The following is a 14121-nucleotide window of genomic DNA, read 5'->3' as shown; positions in this document are numbered from 1 at the left end:
TGCCCCGCCCTGATTGTTTCCACCTGTTCCTCATTACCATGTGTATATATGGTCTGCGCCTCCATTTGTTGGTTGCCAGTTTTGCCTTTGTCTTGTCAGGAATGATCAGTATTTGCTCCATGCCACTGTCTTGTCAGGTGTTTGTTTGCTATGTTGTCAAGCCCTTGTCTTTTGCTAGTAGTTTTTCCCTCAAAAGTGTGATTTTGTGTGTTAGCGTTGGCCGTTTTTTTGTTAGTTTTTCCCTCTTAGGAGTGTTTATTTTTTTTTGTTACACTTTGAAAATAAAAGTTTGTTTATTTTTCACTTCCTGTCCCGAGTCATGCAACTTGTCCTTGTGCCAGGTGTGACAATGGTGACTATAGCGTTCCTTAGTGCACGAAGAGGGGTACGCGCACAGGCGGGAGGGGGTCACAGATGGCACTTTGATTGATGCATCATGATCTAATTCATTTGTTCGGATGGTGTTTTTACAGGTCTGTCCCTTCTATTTTCATTTTTGTGACAATGCATTAATTCATTGGTTACAATAGGGTTGTGAAGAGGATTTTAAGCAATACAGTAAAAAAAAAATTATCCAGGAAATGATCTCCCACTCTACCTTTAAATCTTAGTCTGATTCTCACAATCAATTCAAGTCGGGTATCACGTCTCACTGGAATACAGGTCGTCTAGGATGTCAGGCTCTGTGGCTCACTGATTAAATTGCAACCTATGACAAATTAGCTGATAAAAATACAGATGAAAACAAGAACTTTGATGAAATGCATTACATTTCTTGTCAATAAATAAAAACTAAACTTAATAAAAACATGGACCTGAGGTCAAAGGCTGTCATTTATTAGCAATGATTGGCACACATGTTGTTGTTTTTAACACGTCCCCCTTTAGTGATTGTGATTGATGCTCCTGGATGAGAGAGAGCAGTTCTGACAAAACAGACAAAAAAAAGAGTTTGGAAGGGCTAAGTGGATTTACTGAGGGGAGTCTGTTCTACAGTGGACCACACAGACACTTGTAACCATGGTAACTCTACACAAAGAGGCTGTCCTAAAGCTGCAAAAGATAAAATGTCGATATAAAAAAAAACAAAAAAACATCTTATGTTGACTGAAAAGAAAAACCAAATGACTAAAACTTCCACCGCCGTTACATAACCTTGCATCATATCACTCCACTTAAAGTAGTTATGTAGTTCCATGCTTGTAAAATAACAAACAGAATACAAGGCTTACCAAAGATACATTTGAATATCCTTTCATGTATATGTCTTCAGAAGATTACTGTTTGCAGAGACTGACATGGCAACATCTGGCCTCGCTGAGGACTCTCAAGAAATCTGGATCCAAACATATATTGATAACAGCTTTGTAAAGGTCACCATGCCGTAGAAGGCCATGAACAGAAACCTGAATAAATGAATTTACTGATCCTCTCTTTTTTCTTTTTTTTAAAAAAACCTTCTAACTCAGAAGGCATTGGCGATTCTCACTGGATATTTTATTCAGTACAGATCTTGTTTGTTTACCAATGTGCTTTGTGCCAAGTAGACAGAGTTGTCTCCTCTCTTCAGCTGTGAAATTAGAACTGCGGTGCGTGTGTTGTAGAGACACGGGGGGGGGGGGGGGGGGGGGGATAGATGAATGTGTGGTTGACCTTATGTGTGCACCGTACATCAGAGTGCAGTGATACGTGCTGATACAACAGTACAAAGGGTTAATATACAATATATTTTATTTTGAGATTACAGTGTCCAGTGAGCATTGCACTGTTTATTTTCATTGTCTGAACTCTAACTCGCACTAACCTGCCTCTTCTTTATCTTCTTTAGGTATAATGTGTACCTAATAAAGTGCCCATGAGGTCACTGACGGTCTTTTGCAGACCTTGGTTCTAGCAAATTATTAATAAATTAATCATTTGCGTCACCGTTGCCGATCTACCATTACAATCCAGTTTGAGCATTCTACTCTGACCAGTCGATCAGCACTTTCTGAAATACTCAGACCAGCCCATCTTGCACTAACAGCCTTGTCACATTCAAAGTCATTTCATACTGGAACTACCAAAGTGGTCCCAAATATTGTTTTCAAAATGACTTCATTTCCTGTAGCGTAGCAAATTTTCATAAACGCAGCATTTTGGCCATTTGGGGCAGTGCAGGGTTTTGTACATTTCTATGAAAATCACATGGCTGGTTCTTTAGTAATTGTGTTCTAGGGTCGAGAAAGAGTGTTTGATATTCACAAGAATTGCAGTGTCATGCCCTGATGTGTATTATTACCTATGCCAACATGACCCAACTATTTTTGTTTATTTATTTACAATGGACAGTGTACATTGATCAACATTTCAATTTAACCCTAAAATGTCAACTGTAGTCCCTTAGGCAGGTCAACACATCAACATACAATACAATACAATACAATACAATACAATACAATACAATACAATACAATACAATACAATACAATACAATACAATACAATACAATACAATACAATACAATACAATACAATACAATACAATACAATACAATACGGGTGTTACAATTCTTACAATTTTTAGTACTATCATGATTAGGTTTCACCAAGAAGCAGCACAGAAATATGGTAGTTTGGTTATTTATGGTTGCAAGTTTGGTTCATTGTAATCCATCTTTTAGGTTTAGTTTTAAGTGAATAATTTGTACTATTACAGTACTTTGAGGTGCTTACTAAGAAGACTGTTTATTTAGTACATCCGAATTGTACAACAATCTCCTCTGTTTGTCTTTCTTCTTTACAAACTCCCTCAGTGGAGGAGGTGCAAGCCCATATCTTTTTAGAAAAAAGAGCAGCTTGTAAAACAGTATGATATTTGAGCAAAGGTCACAGCATGCATAAAGAGGTTCGCGGCCTCTGTTGTTAAATATGGTCTTATGTGTTTAAAATTAGACAGATTTATTTTTTTAACCCGTTTGTAAAAGGTCAAATTGGAATCCCGAGATATTTAAAATCAGATCCATGCCGTGATCACTTCTCCTTCGATAAAAACGTCAGGTTTTTAGAATAATTTATGGATAATGTATGGACGGTCAAAGGCTGTTCAAGAAGTCTGGTAGTTTGAGTGTTAAATCGCGTTTCTTCCTCAATCTGATGCTCAGTTCCAACTTCAGAAACCACTATGTGGCTGAATGCACCGAGTTGCTGCCGAGCCACTGTGTTAACAAGCAGTAACACAGGTGTACTTAATAAAATGGCTGAGTACATATGTTCGCGGTTGGCTGAGTGACTTTAGTGTACTGTGTGTGTTGATAGTCGTCTTGACCTTCAACGTGGGGACATGCAGGGAAGGCAAGTGGAGGTCAATCACACTCTGCTGCATGGTGATAGTAGTGGTTTGAAAGAGGCAGACTTTATAAGCAATTACCACAGAGCCCCAGGGGGGCGAGCTAGCCTCAATTACTGCACACAGCTTGTTTCCCAAACCATTGAGGGACTCAGATACCACATCTGGAGGAGATGCATCCAGGTGCCTGACACAAACCTGAATAAATGATTGATGCAGAGGCACTGCGTGGTTCCGCTGAGCAATTAAAAGCTACCGCTCATCACACCGTGCGAGAGTTCATTGTTGAGGAATAAATGGCCGTAGCTTTTTAGTCACAAAGATGTCCGGCTGGTGGAACTTTGATTAAACTGATATCTGCATTTAGACGCGCGGGGGAAAGATGTCCTTGAATAGAGTCAGAAAATGAAAATGAGCGTGACTCTCGTGCGATATGTAAGGAGGAAAAAAAAAAGGAGAGGCGTTCTCCTCGGCCGACTGAGAATGTCAATGGTGACCCTGATTGGACTGTGTCAGCAATAACAGTCCGTCGGCAATTACACTGAGCGGGCTGTTATAGTAGGAGCTCATTAAAGACCAATGCACATACAGTGTGTTCAGTTCAGTGATGCAAAAACCGTTAGCGGTGATCTTCAGCGATGTGGGACAAGGTGAGATAGTCAGATGTCACCCTTCACCAGTGAGGTGCATGTGAGGTAAACAGGCCTGAATGCTCGGCTCCTACACTCATGGACTGGCCCTGTGCTGGCACACGGTTTGGGCCCATTGCCTTTTATAGAGAAGGGAATCTTGTGTGTGGGGGGGGGGGATTATTCACACTTTATTATTCCAATTGTACAACTCCACTCTTGGAGGGGGGGAGGACAGTGGTGTAGAAAATTAACAGTGCACAAAAACATTATGACATCACAATGGTTTTATTACACAGGCCACACGGTAGGTGTAGTAGTCGCTGTCGACAACCCGCTCAGAACAAGGGAGTTTGCATGTTCTCCCCATGTGTTGGTGGGTTTTCTTAAACGCTGGACATTCTAATATCAACATGCAAAGTGTCAACTCTCTCCTCTCCACGCCGAGTGTCTAAGTGTAAGGTTCCGGAGCCTATAAATGGCTAATTTCCTGTTCCCATGGTTACGGAACAAGCTGTCACTCTCTGTGTGTCAGGTGTTTTTCAAGCAAACTGTCTATTAGAGCACTCAAACACGCGCTGCATTCATGTGCGCGAATGTCAACACAGTAGAATGCAGGAATGCAATCAGCCGGTTCTGTGCACTATAGCAGCCAGCTGCATCCTGTGATGTTTCCTCCCTGTTGACATTCTTGAGTACGTTTGTATTTTAGCAAATTATGTGGGGTTTTTTATGTGTTCATGTAAATAAATACTAGGGAAAAAAGACCCACATACAATTTCTCAAAATCACAAACTAATCACAGACTAAAGTAGCAATAATTGTGCAGTAGTCACAAATTGGCGACAGAAAAAAAGTGAAATTTGAACTGTGACGTCTTTCCCAAATCTCCCAAATTCAATCCGATTTTAATCATTTTTGAGTACTTTTTGCTCAGGTGTGTTTATGTAGTTGGTGAAAATGGAAGAAAAAGAAATCATCAGACTGGAAAAAAAAGACACTTTATATTGCCCATTCTGATACCCTCGGTATATACGTGTTTAAACATAGTAATGGAACAAAAACAGCCGAAATACTCTGTGTTCTAAGGGTTGACATCATCCGAACGTCTCAAAATAAATCACGGTTCCGACAAGGAGGATGAAAAATATCCGGCCACTGTTTGGATCTCTGTGTTTCCAGGCATGAAATCAAGACAGTGGTAAATGTAAAAATATATCTGTGGATCCATTGGAGACTGAAACAAAGCGACAAGAACAGAGGGAGACTGAATAAAGGAGGGAGAAGCAGAGACAGAAAAGATTTCCTTTCTTACTTTGAGAGAAGCAGGTAACCCTGGGGGGGGGAGAGTGTTTTTTTCTTTTATCTGAGTTAGTTCTCACTGGCTACTTAAATGTAGTGCATACAGACACTCGATATGCTGCAACACAAAGAGACCAACATCAGATTAGGGGACAGTTTTAGTTGAATGAGCAGATCATTCTTCATTTTGTCTTTTTGTAGAAACGTGGTTTACACACGAGCCAAAGAACAACAGTCTCTGTACCACTGACATGAAGAAGGCGTGCCGAGTGTGACCACTCTGTAATCCATAAACATCTAAGACACACACACACACACATGCACATAAAGAGCCCAATCCCCTTTTCCTCTCATTGGACTAACGACAATTGGATTAACACTGCGAGTGTAAAGGCGCTTTCCTTTCGAGCCTGCGGGACCTGAAAGTGCTGTGACAGTGCCGTCCCTTTTCTGACAACGAGACCATGACAAAAGAGATGGAACCAATGAGAGAGAGAAATGTGCATTTCAAAGAGCAGAGATCTGTGGGGAAAAGAGATTGCCTCTGACCACAGGAAGAAAAGAAGAAGAAAAAAAAGTCCAGATAAGAAGAAAATAGCCTGTTCCACCTGGTTACGACACACAATCTACACCGGTGTAAGCCGAACGGTAAAAATCTGCCTCAAGAAGGCAAGGCGAGCGAGATCAAAGCAGGCAACGCAGCGCGGGAAAGCAATAACTGAGCCGGTACATCGTGTACTGTCTCAACAATCACAGAGGCCTCAGTCCCACAAACACCACTTCTCTGTCCATCACTGGCTCCACAGAGGACGAGCTAGTGTCTGATTGCTCCGTCCTTCCCTCAGGTTGCACACACACTTGGCTGATGTTTGGATGTTTGCAGATGAATTCACTGTTGGCAGTTTTTTGTTTTGTCTTTTTTTGAGGGTCAGGTCGTTCTAAATTACTGGGAGATCTTTTACTCGCTGCCTGAATTGACACATTTTTTTAAAGGCTCTGCTCTGTTGCTGACAGGTCAAGGGGATAGCTGACACTTTTGGACAAAGTGAGGGGGGAAGGGGAGTAGAAATGCGGCTTGTTTAGGTTTAATAGTGTTTTTGGTTTCCCGCTGTCTTGTCACTTTGGAGTTATGACAGCACAGACAAGACACAAAAACCAACGATGTAGCTGGTAATAGGTTCTCTGGTACGGCTCTCTGTGTGTGTGGTCTGTCATATGGTCTTCATCTAATATTAACGAAGAGCTGCAGAGCTCAAACTTAGCTCATCGATCGCTTTCACTTACATCTAACCACAGCATGTCCCACAAAGAGCTTTCCCCTTTCCCCCCCCCCCCCCCCCTCCCCCCCTCCTCTTTTCTCACCTCACCTCATCACTCCAGCCCTGCCGTGGTGTGAGCACACTGCAGAAAAAGGTATCAAGACTTGCCACCTGGCCTCTTTCCACCACAGTCATACAGACATTAGTGAACGACAGGCGTCAACAACAGAACACGAGACATCTTACCAGTCTGATTTCATCCTGCCTTTGTTTTCTTAGACACATCCAGGAGAGAGGGGGTGTGAGCAGGGCACACGAGGACTTTATGCTCCAGTGCTGTTACCTCAGTGATTCACAGCCTCATCGCTGTAAACCAGCATAATTAATACTTAAGTAGACCTGGGTGCCTGTTCTTTTCTTCCCTCTGTTCTGCTGCTCTGTTTGCTTTTCGCTTCGCAATCTCATTACAGTTCAGCGCCTACAGGTCTCCATCTGGCCTGGTTCCACTCCCTCCCAAGAGATGAGTCGAATATTGACATAAACATTGAAATAATTAGTTTATTTCCAAAACAAAAAAAGTTGAGGAAATAGGCAATATTTGCTGTCTTTTTTTAGATTTAGACAAAAATGACTATACTTCGGGTCTGTGCCTGAAGCAACTGCCGGCAGCTTATGAGCATAAAAAGCCTAGTTTCTCATTTATATTAAATTATATTGCACATAGTTATAGTTAGATACCTACTTATATTTATATCTTTATAACAATCCCACCTAAACATGAATGTATATTAATTTGTTTTATTTTATAATCAAATTTTTTAATTTACAGGTCTCCAAAAAATATGTGTAACTTTTCTTTTTTAAGTTATGTGACCTACATCCACTTTAGTGGATACCAGTGAATAACTGTCTGGGTGTGTCTTTCCCGTTTCCTCTCCCTTTTCTATTGTTTTAACTTTAGTTCTTTTATTTATGGACTCCACGTGATCATTGACCCAAGGATTTGTGTTGTTATTTTTTTCCAACAATCTATCGTATATATGTCGTGTGTGCTTCATTTTGTCGTATTCTTCCCTTTCTATTGTTTGAGGGCCTATTATTTGCAAGGCATTGTCTTGGCCTGACCTGTATAGGAGAAAGCAGGGTTGCCAGTTTTCAAGAGGGAAACAAGCAACCAGATTTACAGAAAGAAGCCCAGATGAAGCAACATTACTTCTCATAAATAAGCAGGATCAAAAACCACAACTACCAATATTTGTTGGTGGCTTTAAAAGAGCCCAAAGTTGTGTTGTGTGTAAGTTATTCTAGACTTGACGTGCAAGTGAGTCAAAGGGATGTGAAGAATGACTCCAAAATATAACATGCCAGTTGATGAGCCTTGGATGTGCATGCCAAACTAAAGGTTTCAGTTTCACGCTAAGCTAACTTGATGCCTGCTAGTCAATTACAATTAACACAAACACAAAGGTTATCTACGTATTTTCACTCTGCAAACACAACCAACCACTGAGCTCATGCAAATATAGGAGCTTTTCTGCAATCAATCTTTTCCTCTCATGCTGCACACTCCTTTCATTTTACATTTGATACAACTTGACTGAATTCCCCTCTGCTCCATCATTAGCCTATTTATGCCCCCCCACTCTTCCAATCTCATTTTCTCTCCTCTCCTTCTGCTGGAACAGTTTCATCTGAACGCAGAACTGCAGCCTTCTCAGTGTGCCGACGGCTGCAGGTCGTCTATTGGATCAAGGCTCTTTCGCCGTTTCATCTTTAGACAAGGAGAACTGGGGAAGAAGCTCCCCGGTTCCTTGACTGAATAGTGCCGAGAGCTGATCGGCCTTTACACAGCACATCATTAAATGAACGATGAGAGGGAGGGGGGAAAAAAGAACCGTGAAGATTGAAGGAGCGATAAACAGAGCTGAGATCAAGGTCCCGACGGAGGCCAGTACTCCCACTCACGCCACGGTGATGACTCACAGAAAGAATATCTGCTGGTGGACTTTTCCTCGCCTGCACATTTCCATCCAAAAGGCAGAGATGGAAGGCCAAGATTCCACCTCCTGCTGCGTTAAAACACAAAGTTCATTGTGTGACTACTCAACATGAAAAACATCGGCACTCACATCATCAACTTGATGTGCAAGGTCTCCGTCACAAACAGATAGACGCCAACACCATGAGCTGAGTGTTCTTTGATTTTTTCATCCTGGGTGATGTGGTTAAAAAACATGATCAGCGTTTAGAAGGCCACTTCCCACAATGCACTAGGGCAGCAGATTTTATGTATGTATTATAATATACAAGAATTGTTTTTTATTTTACAGAATAAAACAGAGCAAGATCAATATAAAAACAACAGAACACTAAAGGCTGAATATGTAGTTTTCCTGCAATTGATGATGCTGTTTTTCCTTGTGTAACTTTCTTTCTTTTGGAAATATTTCTGCAGATTTTAATGGTCGATTGAGCAGCAGGATTTAGGGTGACCTATGACAAAAATGTAAAATGTACTGGAACCATGTGCCAATTTTAAGCCATTAAAACAGAAAACGTCTCATGGAGGAGCGATAGAGATGCAAACTACAGTTTTTACACGAGTGATTTATGGATATTGCCAGTTACGATCCTTTTGCTGCCCACTTCACCTAAATGTGGATCTCCCTAACCAGGCCAAGTGTCATTAATCGGCCTGAATTAGTTAAGCATATCACAGACAGCAACATGCTCTCATCCTGTCTCATCTTATTTAACCATCAAACTGCTCAGGCCTGCCTCTCAGCCTGTGCTATTCAGAGCTCACTGAAACAGCAACTCACCACACCATCATCACAGCCATTGACAAAAGGCTTATGAAGCTATAAACATACATTCACAAAAGTCTGTTTGTTAAAACATTTAGAGACAGACGTCAGAGTAGATGAGCTATAAATGTTGTTGCAGAAATGTTGCAATAAGCCTTTGGTGGAGTTCAACACATCAGTCATTTGTCACACCCACCACCCATAAAGGTCAGGGGAATTTTTCAAAGCAGCATGCAGGTTGTTGTTTTTCTTTCTTTGAGCCCATGCAATTGATTAAAGTTGTGAGTGTCTGATAAATTGAATGATGACCCTTAAATCTGGCCCATTAATTCTGAATGCACAGAAAGGAAAAAGCGCACACACAAGCTTTGCAGAGCGGCACTTCATCTGCATAGCACAGAGCAAAGCTGGAGAGCTGTGTCCATCTAGTGTTCGAGTGCGGGAACTGAATGAATGACTGAAAATTGACTAAGCATGTTATAGTATGGTACGGTTTGCAGAAGCGAAAATAAAAAGGGCTGTGTATTCGTCACTCCGCTCTCGCTCACGCACACACAGGTTCAGTCTGGTTTCCATGACCTCAGAGGACATAACATTCACACTCACCTCAGTTTAACTCCATTGTTACACTGCTGCGCAACAATGTGTCGATTATGTTCAACACTGCAACTCTTGTGTCACAAAACAGTAGAGAAAAATGGTTTTAACCAACATTTTATTTGGCATAATTTAAAATCATCTCACTGTTAGTTCATTTATACAAATATGCTTTTGTTATATATAAAACAATTACAAACAGATCTCTACAAATCAAGTTCCCAGTGTAAAAGCGCAGTACCACGCACACGGTATCATACAGCTATGGGACACCCACATACCGAGCCCACAGGTGTATGTTCCACTTCAACAGCATTATCTGAGTGAAATCAGGACGTGGCAAAAAAAAAAAAAAAAACAAGTTTGCCACAGTTGACAGTTTGACAAATTGTGCACTTACATAAAACCCTCCACACACTGATCTGCAAAAATGTTCACACATCTTTAAGCAAATCTCAATCCGATCACTGCTGATACACAAAACCACCCACTCGTGTTGCGCTTTAGTTATTCTAGACTATACACAGGCCACAAAATAGGTTCTTATTTAACACCCCGCTTGTGTGAGTAAATGAATATAACTTTTTATGAGGGGTGCTTTTATTACTGGCAGCTGAAAGCACAAACAAACAGCCAATCATTACTAAAATATTATTTTATAAAAAGTATAAAAATCACACAAGGCACTTTTCACTGACGCAGCTCCTGCTTAACAAGTTTGCAAGCTGTGCTTGCGCTTTGCTCTCATTGCACTATGCAATGCAGGGATGCAAACCACAATCTGTTAAGGGCTGTGGGCCGCGAGCGCTCCATTTCAAAAAATGCAAAAACACTTGCCGAGCAACATGTCAGTTTAGCACCTGTGTCTAACAAAGAGTGACGCAATTAGGAACTAAGGCAGAAGGTTTCTGTTTTTTGTTGGAGAGATGGTTTGACCTTCATCTAAAAAGGTCTTGTGGCACTTATAGCAGTGATGTGACCAACTTTGGGCTTGACAAAGGGGATCTAGGATGGTCCCTGGTTTAAGGCATCTGACCAAATAAAACGCTCTTTCCACATTGTAGATAAACTGCTGTTGCATGGTTAACCAGGCAGCTGAGATGCTGCTTCTTCCGAGATGAAATGATATTCATCTAACCAAGACACTATAGGGAAAGAAGTATATAGCCTAGTATAAGCCAGTTAAAAGGTATTCTGGTATTATATGCTATACTAAATCAATTATGCAGTGGTAATAGTTTGCTAACCTTAAATGTAAGGCAAAAACATAATTGAAAATGTTGATGTTTATCAAATCTGAGTAGTAATAAAACATAGGCTATTACAAAAAATATATTCAACTTTGGCCATTATCACACTTGTAGGTTAAAAACATTTGAGGAAAATAAAACATTTACAGAGTAAATTTAACATAATTAGACAAAATAAAGTCTCTCTGACAGCACCCTGTCAAAGAGCGATTCTTAGGCATGTTTTTCATGGCACTCATGTGAGCATCAAGAGTTAAGACGAAGACAGAGGAGAGCTGAACTACAACCTGACTTCCCGACTGTTAGCCCAATAAGATCCAGCACCCTTGTGGGTTAATTTGGCAGAGGCCTTCATACACCTGCTTCTCTGTGACTGAAAAGCAAAAATGGTCGGCTGCTTCTACTGGTGCAGTTTATCATCAAAGGCTTACAGGCTCTTACGTGTGGCAATGAGGCAGCAGTGCGAGAGGCCGGAGCAGCAGCCGGACAGACAGCTCTGACATACCAGACCGAGCACAAAGGGAACTGCAACTCTAATGTGTGCATATTGTGGGGTACTGGCATTTATCCAGGAGCCATACACCTCATCTAAACTCGAACTGCTTGGAATTAAAACTTGCTCACCCTATAGTTTGTTTATTACATTTAAATCAGCGAGTTAAAGCATTTTGATGGTGATGTTGCTTGAGACCCATGAGATGCAACTTAAGTGTGACTATGAGGTAGTCATTATTCCTCCACCTGAACATAGTTCAATCTCTTCTCTCCAGTCAAACAGGCCAGCTTGATTGGTTTGTTTGGATGTTATTATGGCTTGTGACAACCATGATCAGCATTTTATAAAGCAAAGCAGAGAAGCTATAAATCTAGAACAGATGTAAAATTGGAAAAAGTGTAAATATAAAAAGTTTAATGTAAGAAAAATAGAGGAGATTCAGTGAGTTGCCGCATTTTGGCATAGTCACTTTGGTGATGATGGCAACAGAGAGAAATCCTCCAAGAGATGAATAAGGAAGAGAGCAGTAACAGAGGCGCTGAACACAAAGTCTGCACTGCTGGTCATGGCATGCAGGCAGCCAGATGACAACCACCATTCCTCAGCTTTCCTTTGCATCTGTGAATCTCCATCATCTCTCTTAACAGTCCAAAAGTGGGAACTATTTCTTACAAGAGCACACACTTCTTGGGGTTCTTTTTCGTGACTGGATACAACACTGCCCTCACAGCATCAGCAAACACCTCCCTGACGCCATCCTGCTGCAGAGCAGAACACTCCATGTATTTAACAGCCCCAATCTGCTTAGCCAGCGAGTTGCCTTGCTGGTGAGTGGTTGTGGCGAGGCCCTGCTCCTTCAGCTTCTTCACCGTTTCTGCATCACCCCTCAGGTCCTTCTTGGTGCCTACAAGAAGGATGGGTACGTTGGGGCAATGATGAGACACCTCCGGGTGCCATTTGTGCCTAACATTGGCATAGGAAGAGGGACTGCCAATAGAAAAGCAGATAATGAAGACATTGGTCTGGGGATAGGAGAGAGTGCGCAGGCGATCATACTCCTCTTGGCCTGCCGTGTCCCACAAGTTGAGGCTGACAGTGCGGCCATCCACGCTCATTTGGGCACTGTAGTTGTCAAACACTGTGGGAATATACTCTTCAGGGAAGGCATTGGTGGTATAAGAGATGAGTAGACAAGTTTTACCCACTGCCCCGTCACCCACCACCACACACTTTATGGTCTGCATCCTGCCTACGACCACTGGGGCTGCAGCACCTGACAACAGAAGAAAGGGTCACCTGAGTAACGTCCATTTACAATACTCAAGGTGCAAGTCTGAACTTTTCGTCAGCAGCAAACATATGGAGCGTGGACAGTAAAGAAATTAAACGAACCCTACTAATGACAGCAGTTTGAACATCGATCCATGTTTTCACCCAGTTAGCAGTCACGCTAACCGCCACCGACGCTAGCTCATCGTCGTAAATAACGGTACAGAGTTAGAAGTTAGCGACAGTTTCGGTCGTTCACTTACAGTAAGTGTGTATAAAGTTTATAGATAAACACAACCCTGACAAAACACAGCGAGTGAGGCGACCGGGAGACTCCCAATTTCCTGGCATGTATTATTTAGCACAGTTCACCTATGATACTAGGCGTTCCCCTACTAACTAGCATCAAGCTAAGGAACTAGCGCATTCGGTGGCTAACAACCTAGCTAGTTAGCAAACAAGTTGAAAGTTTTCTCTTCGAGCCGCTGCCCAAAAAGGGCCGTGTCCAACCAGATAACACTGCTAGGTTATTTTAAAAATTGTACTTTCTTCCCATGTATGTCTCAACCCCGGTATTTTGCTGAAAATATTACATTTGAAGGATTATGTGACTTACCGCCACTTGGCTTTCGATCTCTTTTTGCCTGGTATAGTCAATCACAGCCGCATCCGGGGAGCTGTCCGATACGTAAAAAGAGGCGTACGGGAAACAATGCAAACTGGTTGTTGTAGTTTCATTTTGTGACTGTTCTCTTTCCTACACTGGGTGGCGCTGTTATGCTGTACTTGTGTTTATGGATGTATGTAGCCTGTATGGTACCCTGTCCGGAAAACCGCACTATAATTTAAAGTTGAAGGGTTGCTGCAAGACTCTAAGCTTTCGTACTTTGCGTATGGTGAACAACGTAGTGTTTAAGTGAAAGAACAGTAAACAGTTCAGTTTTCTCTTTTGAGTGTTTCATTTGATTTGTATTGTTTATTTTATTCATATTTTATTTTAATAATGCATGGGACAATATGTTAAACGTCCTGAGAAGATTTTCCATGCTTTGTTTGTAGGTTGCAAGCCATCAGCAGATGACAGGGATCACTCCCAAATATAAACACCTACCAGTAGTTGTTAGGGGACAAACCAAAATACTAGGCCTGTTTATTTATATTTGACTAAAGATTAAAATATAAGTC

At 41.5% G+C, this 14121-nt stretch overlaps 1 protein-coding gene across 2 annotated transcripts; it reads right to left on the bottom strand.

Annotated features, from left to right (window-relative positions):
• Positions 1–10022: 10022 nt before the first annotated feature.
• rhogd (ras homolog gene family, member Gd) lies at positions 10023–13638 on the bottom strand. Of its 2 annotated transcripts, none has more exons than XM_058649550.1 (2): positions 13553–13638; positions 10023–12940 (listed from the first exon to the last, which is right to left on the bottom strand). In XM_058649550.1, exon 2 carries the CDS (start codon positions 12909–12911, stop codon positions 12336–12338), a length of 576 nt encoding a protein of 191 aa, XP_058505533.1. In that variant the 5' UTR covers positions 12912–12940; positions 13553–13638; the 3' UTR covers positions 10023–12335. The 2 variants fall into 2 exon arrangements, with proteins under 2 accessions (XP_058505533.1, XP_058505534.1); XM_058649551.1 differs by lacking the exon at positions 13553–13638 and adding an exon at positions 13060–13210.
• Positions 13639–14121: the final 483 nt, after the last annotated feature.

The sequence above is a fragment of the Solea solea genome, chromosome 14 (assembly GCF_958295425.1).
Source record: "Solea solea chromosome 14, fSolSol10.1, whole genome shotgun sequence".
NCBI classification, from domain to species: domain Eukaryota; kingdom Metazoa; phylum Chordata; class Actinopteri; order Pleuronectiformes; family Soleidae; genus Solea; species Solea solea.
This window is presented reverse-complemented; position numbering and strand designations above follow the sequence as displayed.

Coding starts and splice junctions, on each gene's coding strand:
- rhogd (XM_058649550.1), bottom strand. CDS start 12,911: ATGCAGACCATAAAGTGTGTGGTGGTGGGTGACGGGGCAGTGGGTAAA.